The sequence below is a fragment of the Pipra filicauda genome, unplaced genomic scaffold (assembly GCF_003945595.2).
Source record: "Pipra filicauda isolate LSUMZ 115617 unplaced genomic scaffold, ASM394559v2 scaffold147_size4022426_pilon, whole genome shotgun sequence".
Lineage (NCBI taxonomy): Eukaryota > Metazoa > Chordata > Aves > Passeriformes > Pipridae > Pipra > Pipra filicauda.
The window spans coordinates 1-25,640 of NW_024103962.1; the positions used below are offsets into that span (position 1 = coordinate 1).

The following is a 25,640-nucleotide window of genomic DNA, read 5'->3' on the forward strand; positions in this document are numbered from 1 at the left end:
GGGGGTGTTTTTGCATGTGATGTTGTTTCCATGAGTAACTAGTAGCTCACCATATGTTTAGTCCTGCTGGAGCTGGGGATGTTTTGCCTACTAATGCATGTACCCCATGAGTGATTTTTTTCCAGCATTTGCAATGCCAGCATTTTGAGGTGTCCCTGAAAATAAAACTGATTAAAATCATAGCAAAAACATTCTACCTTCAACTTTGCCATTTTAATTGTGTTTTCCTAGAGGCAAGGAAATGCACAAAGTCTTTCTCAGGCAGAAAATTTCCTCCTTTCCACATTCTCTATTTCTGTCTTTTAGACCGAGATCAGTGAAGATGACATCGAACCCAACTTTAAAAGGCTTTTTGGACAGCTAGCAGGAAGTGTGAGTATTCTTCTGGTAATATCTTAATGGCATCATGGGTGAGTGGGTAAGAGAGACACCTCCCCCAGGACAGAGTTTAGTTCTTGGGCTGAGTCAGATTTCAAGTGCGTGCATAATCGTGCGTGCTGTGATTTGTGAGCGCTCCTGGTGAACAGTCTTTAGCTCTCTTTGAACTGCAGGCTCGACTTTTATCTCTGCAGGGCCCTAATTCTGTCCTTGGGCAGAGCACATGGTGCAGGCACAGGGGTGCCTCGAGGGCTGGGCTGTGCCTTCTTTCCCAGCTGCCCTCGGCTGCCTGGGGGCTCGGCACAGCTTGCTGGATGTGCTAATGTCTGGGAATTGGTGGTGCTCCTGGGAATGGGAGGTTGGGAAAGCTTAGTGCTTGGAACTCGGAGGGATGTTTGAACTTGGCCAGCTCACACAAAGGAGTCAGAGGCTGCAGGTGGTGTCTGCAGCTCACAGTGAAAAATTTGTTTTCCTCTTCTGCACAGGATGCAGAGATCTCAGCCTTTGAACTGCGCAGCATCTTGAATAAAATCATGGCTAAACGTAAGTACCTTCCTCCAACAGCAGCTTCAGTTGGCCACCAGCGGCTTTCCAGCGTGGCCGTGGGAGCACAGAGGGCACCACCAGCCTGGGCAGACTCAAAGCCCTGGGCTCTGCCCCAGACCTGCCCTTGGCTCTCCATATGGCCACAGCCACATGCTCTCTCTGCTGCTTCAGGGGGCTGCAGAAAGGCTGGGGCTGTGCCAGCCCAGAAGGTGTTTCACAGGATGTGTGCTTTGGCAGGGTACATAAGGGTGTCTTTTATCCCAGCATCTGCCACTGGGAATTGGCAACCAGGAAGATGGACAGATTTGATTAGTGCTTGATAATAATCAAGAGAAGTATGGCTGCTACTTCAGTATTGAACCACTCCTGAGTGGTTCAAACAGTAGCCCAGCCAACGGTCTGCAGTATCCCTAAGGAGGAGGAGAAACTTTGAGGCTCTGGGCTGCTTTTTCTGTAAAGTGATTCCTAGCTTGGCTCTGCATTATTTTCCTTTCCATTAAACAGTGCTCAAGAAATAAGTGTTTAGAGAAATGTGTCTCTTTAATTTCCAAAGTGAAATGTTATCCAGATGGTCAGGACTGTGTTGTATGTCTGTGTACCCCAGCCAGTTAGCAATGGGGTATTGCTGGTTACCAAGCTTGATTTGATATTCAGCCCTTGCATGAAGCTACCGACTGTTCACTTCTGTAAGTTAAAAGTCCATGTTGTGCACAGAAGTCTACAGTTGTCTTTGAAGGCAGACAGTAAGGGCAGGAAAGCTTTTATCTCTGTCTCTTGCTTCTGTAGCACTACTTCTGACTAGACTAACTGGGCTGTTTGCTTGGGGAAACATCCCAGCTGACTCTCACTCGAAGCCTTTCATTCATCTGCGAAGGAAGCCACAATCCCGGAAGCAAATAAGTGCTGGTGTGTGTGTCTACACTGGTTAGGAGCTCGTGAGCCATTAGAAGGTGTTGTGGTACAGCATGCAATGATAATCCTGTCTTTTGCTCTTTCTTTACAGGCCAAGATATTAAATCAGATGGCTTTAGTGTTGAGACATGCAAAATAATGGTTGACCTGTTAGATGTATCCTTTAAGGCCGTTCCTAGGTGATGTTCCTCTGCCTGTGCTGAAGTAGGTGAGCTGCCTTTGCTGCCTGGTGGGTCCGTCCTTATGTAGTAATGACACCTGAGGCGAAGAAGCTGGTTTTACCCTGGTTCCCCTGAAAAAGCAGGCCCTTGCTATCACTGCTCACCATGACACATGCATTCTCCCAGGCAGCAGGGAAAATCCATTATCAGATGTTACGATCTGCTTTGAAACCTTCCCAGCTGTTGTGTGTTCTGGTTTAGCTGGGGACAAAGTGGTGTTTGTGCTGGGAAAAGGCAGCTGGCTCTCAGCATGGAGTGGATGGCCTTGGCTGTAGAGTTGTACGTGCATATCTTGGGTGCACTTCACCTCTCTGTTATCTGGCTGGAGTTGTAAGAGCATCATAAAGCCATGAGGACCTAGCAAATGGAAAATGAGGGAAACAAATACAGGAAGCTGGGAGTACACAGGATTTTAGGAGCTTTTTCCTCGATCTGGGCAAAATTGTAGGCTGCAGGTTAAGTCTAGACTAGTTGTGTTCAACTTCTCTGTGCAGTGGAGTTGAATTGCAGAGTAGAAAAAGGACAATTACCAAACAAGGTGTGTCTGCTATTTGGTGTAAAATTATGGCAGTCCTAAGGACTCCGTAGCAGGATTTTGGGAGCGATGCCACAACCAAGCCTGCTATTTGCAGAACTTAAGTTCTTGTGCAAACAGCTAACAAAAGAACCTGGTCGTGGCATCGCTCCCAAAATCTGCTACGGAGTCCTTAGGGACTGCCATATTTTACACCAAATTATAGCAGAGCATCACCTTGTGTTGGTAATTTTCCCTTTTTCTAACTCTGCAATTCAACTCCCACTGCACAGAGAAGTTGAACACAACTATTCTAGACTTGAACCTTCATCCTACACTTTTTCCCATATTCTGAGGAATAAAAGCTCCTAAAATCCTGTGTACTCCCAGCTTCCTGTATTTGTTTCCCTCATTTTCCATTTGCTAGGTCCTCATGGCTTTATGATGCTCTTACAACTCCAGCCAGATAACAGAGAGGTGAAGTGCACCCAAGATATGCACGTACAACTCTACAGCCAAGGCCATCCACTCCATGCTGAGAGCCAGGTGCCTTTTCCCAGCACAAACACCACTTTGTCCCCAGCTAAACCAGAACACACAACAGCTGGGAAGGTTTCAAAGCAAATCGTAACATCTGATAATGGATTTTCCCTGCTGCCTGGGAGAATGCATGTGTCATGGTGAGCAGTGATAGCAAGGGCCTGCTTTTCAGGGGAACCAGGGTAAAACCAGCTTCTTCACCTCAGGTGTCATTACTACATAAGGACGGACCCACCAGGCAGCAAAGGCAGCTCACCTACTTCAGCACAGGCAGAGGAATATCACCTAGGAACGGCCTTAAAGGATACATCTAACAGGTCAACCATTATTTTGCATGTCTCAACACTAAAGCCATCTGATTTAATATCTTGGCCTGTAAAGAAAGAGCAAAAGACAGGATTATCATTGCATGCTGTACCACAACACCTTCCTAAATAGCTCACGAGCTCTCTAACCAGTGTAGACACACACACCAGCCCTTATTTGCTTCCGTGAGATTGGTGGCTTCCTTCGCAGATGATGAAGAGGCTTCGAGTGAGAGTCAGCTGGGATGTTTCCCCAAGCAAACAGCCCAGTTAGTCTAGTCAGAAGTAGTGCTACAGAAGCAAGAGACAGAGATAAAAGCTTTCCTGCCCTTACTGTCTGCCTTCAAAGACAACTGTAGACTTCTGTGCACAACATGGACTTTTAACTTACAGAAGTGAACAGTCGGTAGCTTCATGCAAGGGCTGAATATCAAATCAAGCTTGGTAACCAGCAATACCCCATTGCTAACTGGCTGGGGTACACAGACATACAACACAGTCCTGACCATCTGGATAACATTTCACTTTGGAAATTAAAGAGACACATTTCTCTAAACACTTATTTCTTGAGCACTGTTTAATGGAAAGGAAAATAATGCAGAGCCAAGCTAGGAATCACTTTACAGAAAAAGCAGCCCAGAGCCTCAAAGTTTCTCCTCCTCCTTAGGGATACTGCAGACCGTTGGCTGGGCTACTGTTTGAACCACTCAGGAGTGGTTCAATACTGAAGTAGCAGCCATACTTCTCTTGATTATTATCAAGCACTAATCAAATCTGTCCATCTTCCTGGTTGCCAATTCCCAGTGGCAGATGCTGGGATAAAAGACACCCTTATGTACCCTGCCAAAGCACACATCCTGTGAAACACCTTCTGGGCTGGCACAGCCCCAGCCTTTCTGCAGCCCCCTGAAGCAGCAGAGAGAGCATGTGGCTGTGGCCATATGGAGAGCCAAGGGCAGGTCTGGGGCAGAGCCCAGGGCTTTGAGTCTGCCCAGGCTGGTGGTGCCCTCTGTGCTCCCACGGCCACGCTGGAAAGCCGCTGGTGGCCAACTGAAGCTGCTGTTGGAGGAAGGTACTTACGTTTAGCCATGATTTTATTCAAGATGCTGCGCAGTTCAAAGGCTGAGATCTCTGCATCCTGTGCAGAAGAGGAAAACAAATTTTTCACTGTGAGCTGCAGACACCACCTGCAGCCTCTGACTCCTTTGTGTGAGCTGGCCAAGTTCAAACATCCCTCCGAGTTCCAAGCACTAAGCTTTCCCAACCTCCCATTCCCAGGAGCACCACCAATTCCCAGACATTAGCACATCCAGCAAGCTGTGCCGAGCCCCCAGGCAGCCGAGGGCAGCTGGGAAAGAAGGCACAGCCCAGCCCTCGAGGCACCCCTGTGCCTGCACCATGTGCTCTGCCCAAGGACAGAATTAGGGCCCTGCAGAGATAAAAGTCGAGCCTGCAGTTCAAAGAGAGCTAAAGACTGTTCACCAGGAGCGCTCACAAATCACAGCACGCACGATTATGCACGCACTTGAAATCTGACTCAGCCCAAGAACTAAACTCTGTCCTGGGGGAGGTGTCTCTCTTACCCACTCACCCATGATGCCATTAAGATATTACCAGAAGAATACTCACACTTCCTGCTAGCTGTCCAAAAAGCCTTTTAAAGTTGGGTTCGATGTCATCTTCACTGATCTCGGTCTAAAAGACAAAAATAGAGAATGTGGAAAGGAGGAAATTTTCTGCCTGAGAAAGACTTTGTGCATTTCCTTGCCTCTAGGAAAACACAATTAAAATGGCAAAGTTGAAGGTAGAATGTTTTTGCTATGATTTTAATCAGTTTTATTTTCAGGGACACCTCAAAATGCTGGCATTGCAAATGCTGGAAAAAAATCACACATGGGGGTACATGCATTAGTAGGCAAAACATCCCCAGCTCCAGCAGGACTAAACATATGGTGAGCTACTAGTTACTCATGGAAACAACATCACATGCAAAAACACCCCCACGGCTGAAAGCTGCACTCTCGGATTCCTGGAGAGCAAAGGGAATTTCCTGTGGCTCCAGTTAACCCTTCAGAGTGTACCTGACCTCCTCCACCTAGGAAGTCCAAGATCTGGATAAAGCACATGTTTCCATTACACTGCTTATGATATTTCCACTTGCTTGACACTCAGTTATGGATATTGAAAGATCTTTTCCCAAAGTACTTGATAATGCCTATTGAAAAATATTGCTCTGCACAGGGAATAGGCACTCCAACCTCTGCTTATTGACAACAAAACTACCTCAATTTAAAACATTTGAGATACCTCTTCAAAATTGGCCTCAATTTCATCGTCTATCACCCTAGAAAGATAAAGAAATCAATATTAAAATCAAAACAGATCACTTTTATGATGCTTTTCCTCCAAGCTTCAGTTAAAGAGAGATTCTTTAAAATACGGAAATAATAATTAGTACTCAAAAGTTACTGGATTAATCAGTGATAGACACTGCATACCACAGGGAAAGCAGTATTTTGCCAGCTATGGCAACACATTACAAGCTGTGCAATGTCCTGCAGAGCCACAGACAGGATTTTGGGCCACACATAACTCTTTGGGTCACTCAGTGTCACTGCCTAGAGACCTTAGCCCAGGACCAGGCTCTTGGGTGCAAATCAAACTTTATCTAGTCACTTTTTTTTTTTCTTTCTTTTTCCTTTAAAACAGAAAAAAGCGAGAGCCCTAAACTGTGAAGTGTTTCATGCTGTCCCCCAGGTGCTGTGGGAGCACCACACCTACTTAAGCACTGCTAAGGGCCCAACCAAAGCTGAATGTGTTCTCACACAACAGACATCTCAGCTTTCTCACCACAGCAGAAACATGCAGCAAAATATTACAAGATAGAAAAAGGATTTTGCTTGCTTTGAATCAGGGAACTTAATACAAAAGATATCACATCCCTTCCTGAGGCTTTAGCCCAGCTGCTCTTTAAGATGTGACATCTAAATTTTTTCATGGTTTTACAGCTCACAGTGTGGTTTGAGCCAGTTCTGTTAAAAACCCTTTTAACTTTATCAAAGGTATCAGTTGGTTGAGCAAGCATCTTGAAATTTTTCCAGTTTGATCTCAACCGAGTGAGATCAATTGTGTTGATCTGTGTGTTCCCAGGCAACTGAAAGCACTGGCATTTCTGTCTCCCAAGGGGACAGCCCAACCTCCCCCCCGGGGCTTTCCTCTCTCCACAGACTTAACTGTGCTGTAGCACCCACTTGCCCAAGGCCCCGTAACTACAAATGTCTGCTCAGGCAGGGATAATTATGACAACAACAATAATAAAAAGTTGTACTAAATATTATTACTTTTCTTCCACCATTTCTTCCTGCTAAATTTACTCAAACTTTCCTTAGTTGCCCATGAGGAAACTGGGGACAAACAAGAACTGCCATGATCCCATCCATACAGGGTCATTGTACATCCCCCCTTCCCTCCTGGGAAGTGGATGTACCCCATCCCTGGGCTGTTCCACCCTTCCATGCCTGCAAGAGGGACCAGAGATTGCCCATGTGCTCATACCACTCTCACACAAAAAGGTACGTACGTGGAGTTCGCGTTTTTTTCAGAGAAGACCCGCAGACAGAAATCCCCATTCTTGTTGGGTTCAAAGGTGGAGGGCACAACGATATATTCTCCTGCAGGGAGCTTGAACCGGTTCAGCACTTCCCGGAGGTTGATAAAAGTGTTTGATTTTTCTCTTGCTTTGTTGGTCAGGAAAAAGTTTTTGCTCAGATGAATATTCGTCTGGCCAGAAAACTTATGCAAAGCAAAGAAAGAGGAAAAACCCACAGTCTGCATGCACTTACATTCAGAAATTAAAAATATAATAGAAATATCAATTAGCTATGTATGGGAGGGGGGAGAAAAAAATTGTCAGCTCTACAGAACTGAAAGAGAAGAGAAAGGGGTGGGTGCACCCCACCACAGGACTCCTGAGATGTGGCCGCAAATGTATTTTGCAGATCATCACAATAAATCATTCAGGTCCTGCTTTTGTTTTGCAGATGATGAAGGGTGTCTGAAGCCATTTGCAAATTCTTCCACCAACTATTTCTCTTTAGAGTGATATGGCATAGGAGCCATGTCCCTCTGGTCCCTGGAGCTGGTGCCACCTGGAGACCACAGCTTGGATACGCCTCTGAGGTCAGGCTGCCTTAGGGCAGAGACCTCACTTATGGAGGGCTCCAAGAATAAAATAAAATAAAATATTTTGAGTGTAACACCTAGTGAAAGGTGTTCCTGCCCATGGCAGGAGCATTGGAAGTAGATGATCTTTAAGGTCCCTTTCAACCCAAACCATTCTGTGATTCTACGATTGTCCAGATAAAACTTTTTTGTGCAGGGTCTTACAGGTGGGCTATTTCAGCTCTAGGAAGTCCTTGATGATTCCAACATCAGGAATGTGCATGTTTCAGAATCCTCCTCCTTCCTGTCCTGCCAGGTTTTTAAGAATGCAAAACCTGTCAGACCTGCTGCTGTAGTGGGAGATAAAATTCCACCCTTTGGGCAAAGGAAAAGTCATGGGCACTGGTAGCTAGAATCTCTTTTTTTAAGGAAATGAGATTTTTCAACCACTAGGGTGAGAGCTGAGTGGCTGACAGTACTGCTAAAAGGTACATAAAAATTTAATTAACCGGTAGCACCATATTTTTCCCTGATGAAACCACATTTTACACAAAAGTAGCTGGTTTGAGCATAGTTTCAGGCACCACGGGGTACCCTAGTGGCTTTGCTTGCACCCTCACAGGTACAGCAAAACCAGTAATGGGGTCACCTCGGCATTTTGCTCAACTTCAGTCATTCTTCTGAGGAGCAACAGCTCAGAGGTACCTGCAGCCCTCCTCATATTGCATAGGCAGTGCTGCATTGCCACTCCTCTCTGACTCCCCAGGGTGTACTATTAGCTATCTGCAGGTAGAAACAGGGAGAAACTAATGAAGGTGGTGCTTGGGGAAATGAATATAAACACTTCCTTGGAATATTATTCATGTGTCAAACATGAACTCTGTGCAGAGCTGGGAAAAGCAGCTGTGCTCTGGGGGAGCAGATGTGGGTCTGGGCTGGGATAGGAGCGGTGGAAGAGCTGCTTTGATGAGTTTCTGCAGTACAGAGCACTCTTATCCCAATCCAAGACGCTCCAAAAACGCAACATGGGCTCAAGGCCCCTTTCAGAATAAATGGCCTCTAAGTTTAGACTCTGTGCAGTCGTGTTGTCCTGTGGACAGGAGGATCCTCCGAACCATTTCTTCCCACAAGCCCTTCAGCCTCAACTCCACCAATACATGCTACATACCTCTGGGGGCACCTGCAAGGAGAAAAGGAGAGAGTTATTTGCCTGTTGAATGGCAGCTCCAGGGCTACTTCTTTTCAGTTACTCAGCAGGTACATCCACACTTGAAAAAAGAAAAAAAAAGGCTTGAGGGGAAGGTGAATGCTGAGCCCACGCCACACAATGCTGAGTGCTGGCTCAGCTCCCAGCTCCATCCTGGAGGCAGGTGAGGCTCACCTGGGGCAGCGTGGGCACAGCCTGACACAGACAGGCTGGTCATGGCTTCCTGCTGACTCTCCTCCCTGCAGCCCACTGTGATGTTTTTTTTGTAGGCTCAATTTCTCTACTATTTCTTCCCACCTCTCCTTTCACCTTCCTGCCCCTCTGACCTCTCCACCATCAGGAGAGGAGGCAGTGACTGAGCAAGGAAATAACACAACTTTCTGTTTCTTTATGGCTTCAGGGGACTTAGCTTTGCTTTAAACCTTATTATCCTGTGGGGACCAGATCCTTTGATAAGCTTTTCAAAGCTGGGATACTGATAAAACAAGCAGTTGTACATATTGCCTGTGGTTACAGAGCAACTCACAGACAAGATCATCATTCCTATTTTCACTGCCACATAAGCACCACTGCTTTGCAGCTCTGTCCTGCTTCACGGGCTACCATAGACACATCTTTGACCCTTCACTCAGCAGGAGTTTTACAGGTGTTTTTGTTGGTTCTGCTGCTGGTTTCACACTTCCCAAGGTAGCGCAGATGTCCCAGCTAGGGTCACAACCCTACTACAGATGCTCCCATTCTGCTGCTTTCACCACAGCCTGACAAGTGAAAAGGAGACTGGATTTCTGCACTTCTTGTTTTTTAAACAGTTATTCTGCTCTTCCATTTAGAAGGTGGGAAGTGGCCTCTGTAGGTAATCTGGTCCAACCCCCTACTCAAAGCAAGGCTGATATCAAAGTTAATTATTTTGCTCAGGACCTTTTCCAGCCTAGGTCTGAATATCTCCAGAACCATAGATTCCATTGTCTCTCTGGGTACCTGTCCCTGTGCTTGACTGCTATTTTTATGGATGATAATTTTCTAAACATCTAAATGGAATTTGCCTTGCTGCAGCTGCTTACTCATCATCTGAGTTTTGATAGAAAGCCCAGTCTGAGAACTGCACTACCCTGTTTATAGGTGGAAGGAGCTTTCCTTTTCCTCCCATGCACCTGTACAGCCTTACTTGCCTCATAAATTGCAAAGCCAATGGTGTGCATGTCCTCTCCCATCTTCCTCTGCTTCCGCCGGTGCTTCTGAATCAGCCCAATGAGGAAAGTGCAGCCCCCCTCAGGATCATCAGGATCCTCATCTTCTTCCTCCAGCTTGATTAAATACTGTGGATTTGTCCAGAAAGTGTCTGGGAAGTGGATTTATGCAAACTGCTCAGAGGCTTCTTTGAAAGAACGGGTGTTGATGTGCATGTCAGCTAGGACAGACATGGCTCTGACTTCAAAAATCATGTGTGAGAAGGAAAACCTCCTCTTTTCCCCCCACCTTTACAACCACAACTTGACCCTCATCAGGGGGTCGCATCTCCCAAATCCCTGCACTTTTTGGACATTAGTCCAAGATATCTCGGGTACATTCTCCTCCTCCATAAGCCACCCCAGACCATCTCCCAGAAGCTCTCACAGAAGGTACAAGTGGACAAGTAAAACATTTCTCCAGTTTTTCTTACTTGGGTAATTCCTGCAACCCCCTGCAGTGGCTCCTCGCCTCCAGTTCCCATCCAGCTTCAGCAGGCTCCACTTCTTGTACCTGTCACTTGCCAGGGTGTCTGGAGTCAGGTTGCAGATCTCCAGGCGGGAGTAATGCCTCAAGAAGTCGTTGAACGCCATCCTGTGGGAGGTAATGCCACTGGCAGCGTCTCCTCAGGATGGACAGGTTTTCCATACAACCAACTTGCCTATCCTCCCTCTCACTTACTATGATTTAGCACTCGGATTTTGTACACTCATCTTGGAGAGCATACTTGGAGAGGTTACTTCGTGTGAAAAAAAGCTGGGCAGATGACATTCCCTTCTGCCAAAATGGAAACCTAGTGGTATTTACCAAAATTCCCCATCTTCATGTCTCCTGGTCAGCCGCTCCCGCACCTCAGGGTCAACGCCACTCCAGTTTGGGCAGCTGAAAGAGAACCCCATATCAGCTACAGCATATGGTACAGGTTAAACCCTAGTTTGGCTGTTCTGGCACAATGATTTCATTTTCCACAATTGCAATATTCCACGAGATAGCAGCTCCAGAACTCTCAAACCACTGCAGAATTAAAAATAGATGGACCCGGCCTATAAGATATCTCACTTCTCAAATATCCAAGGTAAGGATGAGAAGCAGAGCTCTATTTTCAGAAAGTGCTAATGCCCTGACTGAGGCAGAGCTTTGTATTAGAAAAAGAAAGTCTCAGAATAAAAACTGCCCAGCCACACAAGTGAGTAAACTCCAGTTTTCATTGCTAACAACAGAAACGGATTTTTAAAGCCCTTTTAGAAAGTAAGTTTTCAGAAGGTCACGACTGAATACAGGCTTTTAAATAAGCAGAAACTATAGTGAGGTTTCTAGGAATCACCAACCAAATCACTGCATCTTATGTAAAGGCAGGTGTTTGCATGAAAGGCACCACATATTGTGACACCCACAAGGGAGACAACAGTGATGGGATGCTTCTCTCTGAAACAGTTCAGAGTGAACATCACATCCAGGTGTGACTTACAGAGGAATTTGAGGTAGGGAAAAGACAGACAACAGCAGAAACATGACTGCACCCCTGCAGTAAAAGCCTACTGGCAGCATGTAAGCCATCGACTCACTTGTCGTTCCATTTCCCAGTCCACTCCACTTCCCCCCAGGGATTTCGGATTCTGATCAGCTTCTGCACTGTTCCTCGGAAGTTCACCTGATGTGATCAGAAGTATATGGAGAGTTACTCAGGGACACAGTACTGTGCTCCCTCCCACATCTTCTACAGTAATTAAAAAACATGACAGAGCAAGTATCTTGGTGTTCCGCATGACAAAGCATACACACAAACATGCACACATCTGGTCCAAAAGACACAAGTCAAACTGATTCTGAATATGCTTCATGCACCCAAGCTTGTCCAGAGAAGTTTTATAACATGCACAAACCAAAGCTCATGATAAGAAAAAATGTCTGGTTTGTGCCACTAAAAATTATCTCTGATAAGATCTCAAGCAAAGGGAATGTAAAACTGCTAGAGGACTGCCAAAAAGCAGGTACAAAGAGATATTTCTCTAAGTCATCATTTATGTATAAACTGCCTTTTTACATTCAAATGCCTTTTTCTCCCCTCCTTATATATTAGATGAGCCCGTTACAAGAGATGGGATACTCAGACTGGCCACAACCCCTCTGACCGCACTAATGCCCTGCAGTGCAGCAGCATTGGCCCCTCCTCACACTGTGCCAAGGCTGTGGCTTGTCATCTGCTGCCTCTGCACACACTGAGGCCAGGCCAAGCACAGCTGTTCAAATTTCAGTGGAAACACCCACTCTTTCCGGGGAACACACAGTACTCATGTGAGGAAGGAGCTGGTGCACCTCTAGAGCCTGAAGCCAAGAAAACTGCAGAGCAGTAGCAATGCAGAGTCCAGAGATGACAGACACCCCAAGACGAACTATCCTTACAAAGTCCATACAGATCTTCGATGGAAAAGCCTGGCTAAGTCATGCCTGCTTGCGGATTGAGGACAACAAACTCCCTCTTTACTGCTTTTGCTGTGAGAAGAGGACCAAATGAACACCCACAAACCTGCCTGTTAGCAGTGTCCACCTCAGCACAGCATGTCAGAAGCTCTCTACATCTCACTCAAGTTTCAGAAATTATTTCAGAACCAATTATTGGTGAAGTAACCCCAAAAACTCCCTAGACATGTATAAGGACACCACGATCTCTTCCTTTGTTTTCACTTGTCTTACCCTCAGCAATCACCCACTCTTCAGTAGGCACCTTGCATTCAAATAACATGTCCTGCTGAAAAGCAGTTTGGCAGGCACTTAAAAGACAATAATAGATATTTTGCTTGCTTGGTGCACATCTCTCATCTTGTGCATTTAAGTTACAGTGCTGCCTATTACAGAACAGAACCGAGTTGAAGGGCCTGGTCACCAGCAGAGGGTAGTGTGCCCTCTGCAGAGAGCTGCCCACTGCCCTGCTCACTGGGAAAAAGCAATGTTTATGGAAAAATAGGGGTTTTTTCAGTCAGACCACCAAGAAGACAAATTTCTGTTTGTCCAAAACACACCAACTCATTCAGCATTCCTTCAGAAAGAGGAGACTCAAAACCCGATTCAGTAAAATGGGTGACACTCAAGAATTTGCAGTGTTGAAGATGGATATGTGGCTGTCACACACAAAACCCCTTTGGGGTGGCACACCTACCTCCTCTGCCCCGGTGACCGAGTACGCGTGTCCCTTCACCAGCTTCTGGGAAGTGACTGCCTCTGTCTCTGCCGCACTGGTGATCTGGAGGAGCAAAGAACATCGGTGAACGTGGCTTCCCATATGCAGGGGATCCAGCAAAGGAAAACTTCCCCCTCCAATGGAGCTTTAATCTCACTGGCAGGCTGTAGGGGTGGTTTAGCTGCTGCACAGAGGCAACAAGAGTGGGGAGAGGGAACAGGAGCACGGGTGGTGGTGCTGGAGCTCCAGACGCCATGTTCATGGCAAAGGGTGCACACCAGAAGCTCTGCACCACAGGGGAGCTCCCTCTTGGCTCCAAAACACTTGGTGTGGTGCATCCCCTCTTGTGCATTTCCAGTGGGGATACACACAATAAACTCCATGTTCTCAAAGTAATGGGCAAGAAAACAGGGAGTGACTGGCCTGAGGCTATCTAGGCATCGCCAGGGATCACCCCAGGTCCAGCAAGCCCCAGTGCTTTCCTTCAGGGTTAAAACACTCCCTTCAGCTCCACAGCAGGGTGGGAGGTTGTCTGTTTTCCCTAGCACTGCCACCCTGGAACCTGCCATGCAGGGCAGCAAGGCTGAATTTTAGATGCCATTGGAAGCTGAAGGCACATCACCCTCTCACTTTTTCATAGCCATTAGAATACTTGGGCTGTCTGGTCTTTAAACACTGCAGAGAAAAGTCACTTCTTGCTAGACAGCGAATGTTTAACCACCTATGAAACACATGGCTATCACTGTCTTCCCACCATTTCAGAAAGTGTGTGATCTCTAAACAAGCATATTGGAACCTTAAGAAAAGAGAGAGGATGGGATTGAGCAGGCAGGATTCCTACTGTCAATTCACGCCCTATTACTGCCCTGCAATACATTCTCCATGTAATGCTTAATCTCTGTGTCCCTATTTCTCTCACAGATGATTTTACAAGATTTTTTCCAAAGCCTAAACTCAGTAACAAAAAATTTACACTACAGAAATTGCCAGTACTTATCAGCAACACAATATATTTACTCTCCTCCACCTTCAACAAGACATTTGTACTGTGGGACAAAAATCCAGATGTCAGATTCTTATCTAAATGCAAACAAGTAAAACAGGCCTCGAAAGTACCATGAAGTCAAACACTGATATTAACCAAGTACTTTTCCTGCTGTGAAGCTTCCCTCTCCTGGGACTCTGATTTAACTTGAAAAATGGGAGGAAACATTTACATTTATATTATGAATGGAGTTCTTGTAAACAATTTACCTTTCCTTTAGACATAACTAAGATGCAATCTCATTTGGGAGGAGGGTGATTAACACAATAACAATACCTAGATTCATTTCAGTAAGGCTAAAAGCGATGCTGAATCCTTGCAGGCAGGGCCAAAGCTCCTCTTTTCCTTCTCATGCATGTCCAGTTTTTGACAACGTGTTTTCTCATAAATCCTTTTAAAGACCTGGCAACAGTCTGAGCCTCTCTGCTTCAGATTTTCTGGGAACATTCAGATCTGTCCAGATTTTTTGGGAACATATTAGGTGCAACTTGTGTGTCAAAAAGGCTGCAGCAAGGGTGGAGGTTGCATTTGAGAATCTGCAGGAGCCATTAGCAGCAGCTTTCTGTCCAAATCTACTCACCCCGTACCATCCTGCTGCCAAGCTACCGGCTTTCTTAGGAACAAAGATGTACCTCAGGACCCCTAATGAGTTCCCTGTATGATTCATTCCCATGAACTTACAAAACAGCAAAAGCTCTAAGTCTCAAGGAAGAAACAAAGGGTTTTTACTAATAAAGTCTATGTTTCAATCTAACCCCCACGAAAGCATGTGCCTGAGTCACGTTTGTGGGTCAAACTCTCTAGGCACAAGTAGAGCAGAGAACCACAGTAGAGGGGAGCTGCATCCTGTGTGCAGTTCCTGTGGATGGTCCACCCCCCAGCTGCCTGTGTGCACAGCAAGAGCTGAGTGCCCAGCAATAAGCCTGCTAACTCACATCAATGGAGCAGCCAAGGAGAGAGCCTTTCTGAAGGGCCTTCTGAATGATTTTGAAGAGGTTGGGAGGTGCCGTCCGCAGCTCATACCATTCTGCAATTCCACCGGTGAAGTCCTCGAAACCTTCGGTGGTGGTGCCACCAGAAAGAGCCTCATACGATCCATTCAGCCTGCACAAAACGAGGAACACACAACCATCATGCTGCTTGCCTTCCTCTTCTCACACACAGAGCCATCAGGTTTCCCTGTTCTCCTCTTCAGTGGATGCACTCAATGTGCCAACTGTGACGGCATTTCTGCTTTCAACAGCACTACAGCAGCTATGAATTACGAATGCGCCCTCCGTTCAGCTTTGCATCTTGTATTTGGAAAGCCCAGCATAAAATCTTATACAATCATGGATACAGGTTGCAGGTTCAGTCATATCAATGACAAAATTCATGAACGCCATTTGAAAAAAAAAATAAAAATAAAAAAAAAGAATCAAGACCCAGCATTTTGCCTCTCGAGTTCCACAGTCTTTGTATCCCCTTAACAATTATGGGTCTGATTCTCAGCTGATCTAAATTTCTTAAGTAAATTCAAAATTGTAATGTCAGAGGGAAGAATTCCTCTCTGCCCAACCCAAAAACTGAGATTCAGATATGAGCGTCTTTGCCTCTAACACGGACCTGAGCATGCGGACTGATGCGCTTTGCACACTGAAGCGCTGCAGCTGCAAGCTCTTACAGGTGCATAGCACACAAGAAACGGAGTTTCCCAAGCCCTGGTGACAGGGGACCACTTTAGGAACAGCCTCACGACGAGATGCAAGAGCTGCTTTTTTTGGCTAGCAATATAGCCAATACTTTGGCTACTTGTCTTAGGCACCTATCAACAAAGCTTCATTAAAGCAGCCATTGTGGGATACCCCAGAAGCTGTAAAGGCTAATAATTAGGCTAACACTTTAAATGCATAGTATTCATACAATTGAGGATGCTATGGGGAAGCAGCAATTTGAGTGGGGTGAAAGCCTGGCCTCGACTCACTTGGCATAGGCCTTCTCCAGCAGAGCGCTCCAGAACTCGCTGCCCTCCGCCGAGTGCACGAAGAGCAGCTCCCCGTTCTTGGTGGGCAGCCTGTCGTCCACCACCACATCCACCCACTCCCCGTACTGCCAGAACTGAAAAGAGAGTACAGACACCTTGTCACCACACAGTGATCACACTGTGCACTCCGGTCACCAGGAGCTTTATCTGCTAGCGCCAATTTCCTAGAGGAAAAGCAATCTCCCTTCATCCACCCTGTTTTGGGGATGCATGTACCCAGCTGGCTCTGCTGATGGAGGGAGGACCACAAAGGCTGCGTCTGCTCCCAGCTCTTTGGTTAATGGTCTTGTTCCTTCCATCACCATCACCCTCCTTAGCTGTCTCCCTTTTTCTGTTTGGCCCTTTGACATCCCACAAAACCATTCTAGGAAACCCCCCCCACAGAGACACAGTCAGTCACCAGCTCCTGGCCAACAGTATTGGGGGAAGAAGGTTGTTTTCCACACACCTGGAAATGGAAAATTCCTGCATATTTATCCTGGAAGCTTTGGTCTTTGGGAACAACACGGGCCAAAATTTCTTCATTTAGGGTGAGAGAAGCAATGGCAGCCAAGAGCCAACAGTCCCCTGTAAAAAAAAAGAAAAGAAAAAAAATAAGAATTAAGTTCAATATTCAAACTTTATTCTTTAGTTTTTGTACTGCATAGGGATTGTGTATTATAACCAATAAGCCCCTCAGCTGGGATATGATGATCCCTCCCATCACCTTACCTCTAAGATAGATCAAATATATGAACACAAACACCCTCCAGTTGCAAGCGTTTCCTCAAGACCAAAGTCATTAAAAAAAAAAACAAAACAAAGCAGGCTTTTTCTGATCTACCACCACAGTTATCACCCACTCTAGGATTATTTGAAAGAAAACTTAATATTCAACTGAGTGCTTACATATTAGGAAGCAGCATGGGGAAAAGGCAAAGAGCCTGTGGTCACATGCAGGTATTAGGGGTGCAGTTTCTCCTCAAAAGGACAGTGTTTTCTCAAGCATAGGCTACATTCCTTTCTCTCCTCCATGTTTAATAAATGTCTGTTGCTTTGCCATCCAGAGACCTGTCCTCCAGACAAGCTCCCTTTAAGGTCTCTTGCCAGCCTCCCTCCAAACAGGAGCTCCTTTCACCTTAGACATCCCCAGAGGTTCTTGCTTGAGGCCTCTCTGTCTAGTCCCACATTTCATCTCTGGCTCTAGTCACCAGAGAGACAGGAAAGGCCTGAAGGCAGGCACTGTTTCCCAGTCCCACACACCTCTTCACCCTGCCTGGGATGGAGCCAACATACACCGAGCCTGCACACCACAGCTCCAGGGCACAGGCTGCCTGGACAGTGTTTTTCCACACCATCTCCTGCCACGCAGAGAGAGGAAGAGACCACAGCTCTATAAACATTACACCTCTACTTTCTGTAATTATTTTCAGAACCCAGTGTTACTTTAACAGGGCAGTTACCTTTCTGCTCAGCCACGGGCTTCCTGCAGCCCGTTAGCAAGGCAGAGATTTACAGACCCAGATGATCCCCTGACTGCCATAGCCCAACACAAACCCCCTTGTTAGCATTACCAGATCCACTGTTCCTTTGCTTTGTGAACAGAGTGTAGCTGGTATTACACATCAGACCCCACAGAATGATACTGGAGGATTACAGGTTGAAGAAGCATGAACCAGCTGCAGCTGCCAGCAAGCCAGAGGCCAGCAAAGCAGAAGTCCCTATACAGTCTTCTCTCTCCCATAGGAAAAGGCTCAAAGCTTACAGGTGAGAACTTGGGATCCAAATGGGAGAAAGTCTCAGGGCAAGTTAACTCTAAAGCAGCCCTCAAGGTCCACCCTCAGGCCCAAATCCATCACTGCTCAGACAGGCAACAGGAACACAGGCAACCTGCAGCTTCCTCCAGGCTGCCCCTTGCTTTTCATAGCTGACCCCCAGCAGCAGCCACATGAATGACATCTGTCCCATGGCCCTTTTCACAGTTCATGAAAGGGGGAAGATATGAAATTGCAGAACAATTTCAAAACCCATGGTGCTTTTACTGTTTCATTACCTAGACGGGAAGAACTGAACATAAAACTTTCCCTTCAGCCTTGCCTCTGGCTGCTTGTACTGCAATGGAAAAATCATTGTGTCAGAGTTTTCAAACAGGAAAGTCACCTCGCTATTCCGCTGTGACAGGTTATGAAGTAACAAGGATGTCCCTCCTCTGTAACAGCACATTCATGTCACCCCACAAAATGGGAACTCCTCTTACAGCCTCCTTCAAGGTGCTGAGACCCTCTTCTCTGGGAACTGTGCATCCTCTGGTGCTGTACTGCATCCACAGGTATTGCCACACACCGCAAAGGTGCTTGCCAGGAAAGAGACTGGGGTCAGAAGATATTAAAGGCATTTTGAGATGGGCTAATCTACAATTATGGATCCTCTCTCCTCCAGTCATGCCAGGGATTTAGCAGCTACCCTTCACAGCAGTTCTCATAGAGTATCTTAAGTTGGAAGGAACCCATAAAGCATGAGACAAGTCACAAATAGACAAACTGATAGTTTGACCTGTCTCAGCACAGAGGCCAAATATAACTGATAACCCAGAGAGGTGCCTATCCGAGCATCTCAACAACCCCAGCATGCACCCCATGCTCTACAAGGCTTTTATAGACAGCTTCATGCAACTCAGAGGTAAAGTAAGTCTTGGGCATCTCAGACCTATGCTCTAAGAGAACCCCAGAGTATTTGACATTGGTGTTACTAACCTCATAAAAACCATGTTGATTTAAATTAGTAGCAAGTCTGGCTCAGAGGGCAGCTGTCCCACTATTCTTCCCAAGAAATATTAGCATTTCTATTCCATACACAAGGCAGGGACTGGGCAGGCAGAGAGCAGCACAGAAAGAATAAATGAACAATTCAACATGACCACAGTATCTCAGGAAGCCTTGGTCAAGAAGCTGATCAGGCATCTAGATTAAGAGCATACACCCTTCAGTAATATAACATATCTTTGAGTCATATTTCCCCTGTAGGTAAGAAGTATGGGAATTCAAGGAGAAACTCCCCCCAGAGGACCTCTATGCCAATAAGCAGAGTCTATAAAGAATTTCCTTTACTTTCTGGCTGTTTCACCAAGGCAGACTGAAATAGCAGACTCTTGTAAAATCTCTTGGTTGAGAGTCTGACAAACACAGATCTTAACTTGGACAACTCTGGGCAAGATCTTCTTGAGCTTTAAAGGCAGATGCAGCATATATGGGAGACACCTCATCCTTTGGTTTTCACATTTAAAAGTGCTCAACAGCCAAGATATCATCTCTTCCTTTCTGAACAGCCATCACAAAAAGTAAACTTGATAATTCGAAGCCTGGATGAGAATAGATCTGGAAGTTTAGCCTGCACTAACTAAGAATGAGCAGGGTCTTTACCAAATAGTCTAAACTATCAGAACTTGTACTTCTGTAAGGTTTTGGCAGTGACTTTCCTTTGATAGAGAAGGAAAATTAAGAAGAGGCTAACAGACAGGTTACTTATAAAAAGACTTTGAAAGCAGTGTTAGCAAGGCTACGTTAATCATAGAGAATTTTTGTAAATGAACAATAGGTAGAAAAAGAAGAGAGAATAAAAAACTCACAGGTTGTGAGTTTATTTGTAGTGTATTTATATGGACAAGAAGTACTATTTTTTTCCTGTCCTGCTTCCTTTTTGTAATTTTCAATGTTTTACTTCTTATTTCTATACCCTTATCTCTGCATTTACCTAATCTCCAGCTACAACTAGAATGTTAGGAAAAAAAAAAAGTAACTGCAAGGAACACATAAATAGCCTTAAGGGCTTAAAATTGGTCATTCCGGAAAGAAAAGCCAGGCAAAACACACCCAGGAAGTGCCTGAAGGGCTGTAAGCAAAAGGCAGCTCCTCTGGTCTCTGCAGAGCCCATGTAAAAATATGGGGTCAAAAAAAAAAGTACATTCTAATGTATATTCTGCCAATCACAGACTAGTCACTATTAAAACATTCATAGCTATAGATTAACAGCTACTGAATGTATTTATATTAATACCACACGAATCCAGGAAGCTTTCTGATTAAAAACATGAGGTTGTGGCAACCCACTGACAGTGGAGTGGTTTTCAGCATGAGAAAACCATGGATCTAATTTCCTAAATTCGTCCTATTCAATTAGTTATTTTTTCACACATTTTTATGTAAGGAGGAGACATCTGCATCCAAGCAGCAGATGAGAGACACTGTGCTGTTTACACTCCAGTGTTGTGATACCATGGTGACACTCCCTCCAAAAAAGGCGGTTAAGGGTGAACAAGGTTTCTCTGGCTTTGGAACCTCCCCTCTGCTGTAATGAGTCACCACATCCCATGTGCTGTCATTTGGAGCCAAAAAACATCACTGACTTCAGATCTGATACTGCAAAACTAACTCCAAATACTTGCCTTTAAAAGTTTCACCTAAAAAGAAACAAACAAGTAAACAACAAACCAACCAAACCCCCAAACCTTTTCTGCACTGATGATCAGCTATGCCTTATATGCACCGCAGTATCATATAGCCCAGGTCAAAAACAATGAAACAAATTTATGCACCTGGCCCATAGACCAAAGATTCCTGGGCTAAAAGCAATCTCTGCTCATTAGCTGAGCTGTTTGGTTACACATCCCCTGCCAAGAAGCCTGTAGCAGCACTGATGGGTACATGTGTTTTGGATGCCTCATCTGTCCCTGCAGTACTCCCAGATGTTCTGAAGGGCTTAGCAACAGCAGTGAAGCTCCACATGGGTACAAGCCTGTTGCTTTGTGATCAAGCCTTTTGGGAGATAAATAAGGCTACAAAAGCTTCCCATGGAAAAAACCCCAGCATAATGAAAAGTACAGGTTTTCCAAAGCACCTGACATCTTCCAGTGCAATCTTCTCTGTAACATCCTAAAATGCCAGGGGACATCAATGTCAGCGCACAAAATTCAAGTAAATGCAGGCTTTACATTGTATTGATATAAATGCTGGTGTCAGATGAGGCAGTGACAAAAATAATAATAAAAAAAAACATTTGCACAGTACATCTGCTATCCTCACTGTGTAAAAAGCAGAGATTCCATACAGGCTCTTAGTAACTCAATGGCAATACAGAGATAAGATCAATAGCATCTAATTTTTAATCAACCACAGGACTGTCACACAATACCAAAATCCTGTCCAGATTCACGAAAAGATAGTGGGGAGAGTCATCACAGTACTTAGTCATGGTGAAAACATTAAGACAAACAAGAGCACTAACAACGTCCAACTGAAATATAGTCTGAGGAGGTAAAATAATACCAGCTGTGAGTTCACATCCTTTGGTGATACCATACAACCTCATGGGAACATCTGACTGGTCCAAAGACCATTAAGGCAAAAAATGCTTTTATCAGTCTAAAACAGGGTTTGGCATTCACAACTTGAAAATGAAGTTACAAATCTTTCATTCCCATGCTCTTGCTGTCACAGCATTTTGATAGAAAAGTTGGAAGCCTGCAGACAGCAGGAAGCAACTAAGTGCCTTCAGAAACTAGCATCTCTACAAAATGCCAGATGTTGAAATGGCATTACAATAAACTGTCATTTCTAGTTGAAGAACTCCATAGCTGCAAAGTTTCACAATAAAAAGAGAAGACAGATGTCTGGCACGTGTGTTAAGCACTGGGACATTCTTTATGCCAAAACAGTCATGGTGGGAGACATGATATTGGGTGGAGAGGGCATGGAAAGGAAGCTGGTGACATGACAACAAATCATGACACAACAGAGCCTAACCCATGCCACAGACGGTATTGAGGCACAAGGAGAATTAAGTAAATAATCTAAGTATTTTTATTGTCAGGGCTTTTTACACAAATTGTACCTAGTTGTCAAAGCACTAACCTAAAAACTTCTGAATGAAAACAGAAGCACAAAATATAAGCTTCCCTGTCTGTTGTATTTTTGGACATGAAAACACAAATAGCAGCAGGACTAGAAACTAAGAAGCCACGATGTGGCTAATATGCTGTTTGAAAGCAAACAAACAGAACACACAGCACGTATTAGTCATGTTTCCCTACACCAAGAGCTTTCCCTCAACTGTGCTGTCTAATCCAAAACCCTCTCACTACCGCTATAATAGGAATAAGTAGGAGCCTACTGCTTTCACTTCACTTTATTTCTTCTCATGTTTATACAGATGTCCTTCTTGCCAGCCTCCACATTGCCTTCTGGGTGGACAGCCACAGTGGCACTCACCTAAAACCCCCTCTGGCAGGCAAGGCAGGAGAGAGGCTTCCAGACCGGGATACCTGTGCACAAATAGCCAGGCTAAGCCACTCACTCCCAGCTGTCCCCTGGGGCTTCCCTGCAGCTCCCAGGGCTCCTCCAAAAGAGCCCGACTGAGGCTGCCATTGCACAAACTGAGCAGAAGACATGGCAAAATCTTCAGCTCACAGGCTGGCCCATCCCTCCTGAAACACCCTGGTTTTGTTTTCCTTGAGAGCTGATGACCAGCGGGGAATCCCCTACACAACTTGTTTTCTCTGTACTGCATCTTTCCAGATTTCGGAGGGTCCCCCCTGCTCAGCAGCACTCTGTTCCACTGCGGAAAGAAACGCCCCACTACAGATGCAACTGCTCTTCTAAGCAGATTGTTCAAGGCAGAAATTAGTCAGTCTCCTTTCAGGCATGGATGTGATCATGAAAGGAACTGGTCATGATCAGAAAAGCCATCAGGAAAACTGTCTGTGTCATCCCTGCTTGGTGCATGCAGAAATGCTGTGCTCAGTGGCCAAACACACATGGTCCCTATCTGCAAATGCCAAGGAAAGGCAAGAAGGGTCTGAGTTGATGTGCAGAGAGGTGGTAGGATGCAAAAGGACATGTACAGCCTAGTATAAACCACGGTGTCCTGGGGCAGGACCTGCATGGAAAACTCAGCTTTCTGGCTCCACCTTACCTAAGGCCCCTTGGCAGATGTCAGTGCGGGTGGCTCCACCTGCTATGAACTGGGGGCTGGAACACAGCTCCTGGGAACAAAACAAGCCTTGTGTTACATATAGCCACAAGGCCCCACCTGCAGCAAATTAAACAAGCCACTGACCACAGCAGACGAACACCACAGAGATGGAGCAGGTCAGGAATGAGAGTGTGGGCACCAGACACACCAAGCACAGTGAGAACGGGAGCTGGTGACCAAAGCTTGTGGACAGCCATCTCACTTCACAGTATGTGCCAGGGGGTCCACTGCATTTTCACACATGTGCACACACCACTCTGCTATTACCTCCCAGCCACTGACTAGGTCAAAGTCTTTCAGCAGCACCTAGGCACCTCGGAGTCCACCTGACCCCACGGCTCCCGTGGCTGGCAGGGCTGCTTCGGTAGGAAACCACACGGTGGTCAGCTCAACGCTCTGCTGCTAAGGGAAAGAGATAACCCGGAGCGACAGCCCCGAACGCTGCCCAAGGCAAGCGGTTTGTCCACACGGAGAGTTCAGGATGGAGAGGATAAAGGCTTTTCTGCTTTGTTTGTTTTCCAGACAGAACACGTCACCCTGCCAGCCTGTACCCGCGTCAAAGGGAAGCCTCCGGTGCTCTAAGCATCCGCAGCTTCACAATCCCGGGATTCTGCAGCCCGGGGAGGCTGCGGGAGCGGGTCTGAGCCCGGGACTGCCCGCGCAGCGCTCGGCAGCCGCGCCCCGACCGGCTGCCCCCGCACAATTAAATCAAACCAAATTTGGGGTGGGGGGTGGGGGAAAGTCGGACGACACGGCGGTGCCGCGGAATGATGCTCCCGGGATCCCCCCACCCTCCGCCGCCCTACCGTGGGTCTGCGCCAGACGACGCCCTGCGTCTTGGCGGAGCGGGGTCCCAGCTCTCGGTAGCCGAGGGCGGTGGGGCCGGCGGGGAAGGAGGGGTCCTGGAAGAGCCGCCCCTCCTCCAGGCACTCCCGGCGCAGCGCCCCGAAGTGCTGCCCCAGGTAGGGCACGGCGTGGCCGTGCCGCCCCGCGCCCGCCGCCGCCGCCCGCTCCTTCGCCACGGCCTCCGCCATCCCCGCCATCGCCACACCACTGCCGCCGCCACCGCCCCGCCCCGGCACGGCACGGCACAGCCCGGCCCCGCCCGTGCCGCTCTGTCATCCCCCCACCTCCAGCGGGGGCCACGCGACTGCTCACGGCATCCCCCGCTTTGCTCCAGTCCCTCCACACCAGAAGTCACTGACGAAGAAACTTCCCCTCCCGCTCTCCGCCTCCGTGGTGCCACAGAGAACATCCCTGCCACGCAGCTGGGCGCCTCATCAGCTCCACACCTGCGCCAGCCCTGGCTCCCGTATCGCCACACGTACTCATCCATTTAAAAACACTGATATTTCCTGTGTAAAAACCAGAGCTAGCCCTCTCCAAATCTGTGCGTTTAGGAAAAAAAGACGAAGAGGAAAAGCTATATGACTATGGTACATATGTACCCGGTATTGTCACCCTATTAAACCTTGAATACTGCACACAATAGTGATCACTTACAGCTTGGTTTGCTGGTGGTAACCAAAGCACGTGTTGCCGTCACTGCCGGCATGGAACAATCTACACCCCCTGCACAGCCTGAACCGCACACAACGAGTTCCCCCCCAACACGCACCCCCGCCATACACTGCAGGGAAAAGGAGTGTCTCCCTTTTGGCAGCGAGCTGCTGCCAAGAATGGCTAAAATGCTGCTGCTGGCACCCGCATAGTACAGCAGCCCTCCAAGGGAGATTTCAAACCATTTGTTTCATATTTTAGATCTGACTCAGGACGTGCTGGGCACCAGGCAGCGGTCCCGGGCAGCATGCAGAGGCTGAGAGCCCTTTGTGCTGCACCCACTGCCCATGCTGGCTGCCCAGCTGCCTTGGGAGGACAGGCACCTCTTTTTGCACATTGTATCCCAAGCACTGGATGCACAAAACAGTCGTTTGGATCCATCCTATCTAGAAAAAAAGAACATTACTGTTTCAAAAATGCTCAAAGAACCATAAATTACCCAGCTGTACCATTTGATGAGATGTGGCGGGACATTTTTCCTTGAAGATTTAAATCAGAAGTTTTTCTTCATTGCTGATACACAGTGCTCCAATGCACTGTGAAACACTGTCTGTTTGCTTGGTAGTTTTGGACTTCAATCACTTATGATTCCTCTTCCTAGACTCCTACTAGCACAATTCATGGGAAGCCATTGCCATTAAACAAGAAAAAAAGCTAAGCATTGTTCATTCAGTTCCTAGTGTAGCAGAGGAGGTCCCTAAAATCTTTTTGAAGTTAGATATGAGTGGTGAGAGCTGCAGCAGCCAGCTATGTCTCTGTAGATCATGGCCATGCAAGGAAGCAGCCCTGATATCATCTGTTTGTCCAAAACTAGCCAG

The 25,640-nt window shown here is 46.6% G+C and overlaps 1 protein-coding gene and 1 long non-coding RNA gene across 2 annotated transcripts; one reads left to right on the plus strand and one right to left on the minus strand.

Annotated features, from left to right (window-relative positions):
• Positions 1-46: 46 nt before the first annotated feature.
• Positions 47-2,459, plus strand: LOC113988060. Its single transcript, XR_003540759.2, has 3 exons — positions 47-372; positions 864-921; positions 1,928-2,459. It is a non-coding gene; the product is annotated as an uncharacterized LOC113988060 (long non-coding RNA).
• A 933-nt stretch (positions 2,460-3,392) lies between these two features.
• Positions 3,393-24,305, minus strand: LOC113988062 (calpain-2 catalytic subunit). The gene is made up of 16 exons (XM_027721300.2): positions 24,069-24,305; positions 23,203-23,272; positions 16,706-16,824; positions 16,198-16,331; positions 15,170-15,338; positions 13,169-13,252; positions 11,577-11,662; positions 10,819-10,893; positions 10,445-10,605; positions 9,954-10,123; positions 8,746-8,757; positions 6,997-7,208; positions 5,724-5,760; positions 5,046-5,111; positions 4,497-4,554; positions 3,393-3,484 (listed from the first exon to the last, which is right to left on the minus strand). The coding sequence occupies exons 1-16, from the start codon at positions 24,303-24,305 to the stop codon at positions 3,393-3,395; spliced, it is 1,782 nt and encodes a 593-aa protein (XP_027577101.1).
• Between the last annotated feature and the right edge of the window lie 1,335 nt (positions 24,306-25,640).

Coding starts and splice junctions, on each gene's coding strand:
- LOC113988062 (XM_027721300.2), bottom strand. CDS start 24,305: ATGGCGGGGATGGCGGAGGCCGTGGCGAAGGAGCGGGCGGCGGCGGCG. Junction 16,332..16,705: donor CAGGAATTTTCCATTTCCAG/GTGTGTGGAAAA, acceptor CTCTCTTTTCAG/TTCTGGCAGTACGGGGAGTG. Junction 13,253..15,169: donor TCCTTGGCTGCTCCATTGAT/GTGAGTTAGCAG, acceptor TTGCTCCTCCAG/ATCACCAGTGCGGCAGAGAC.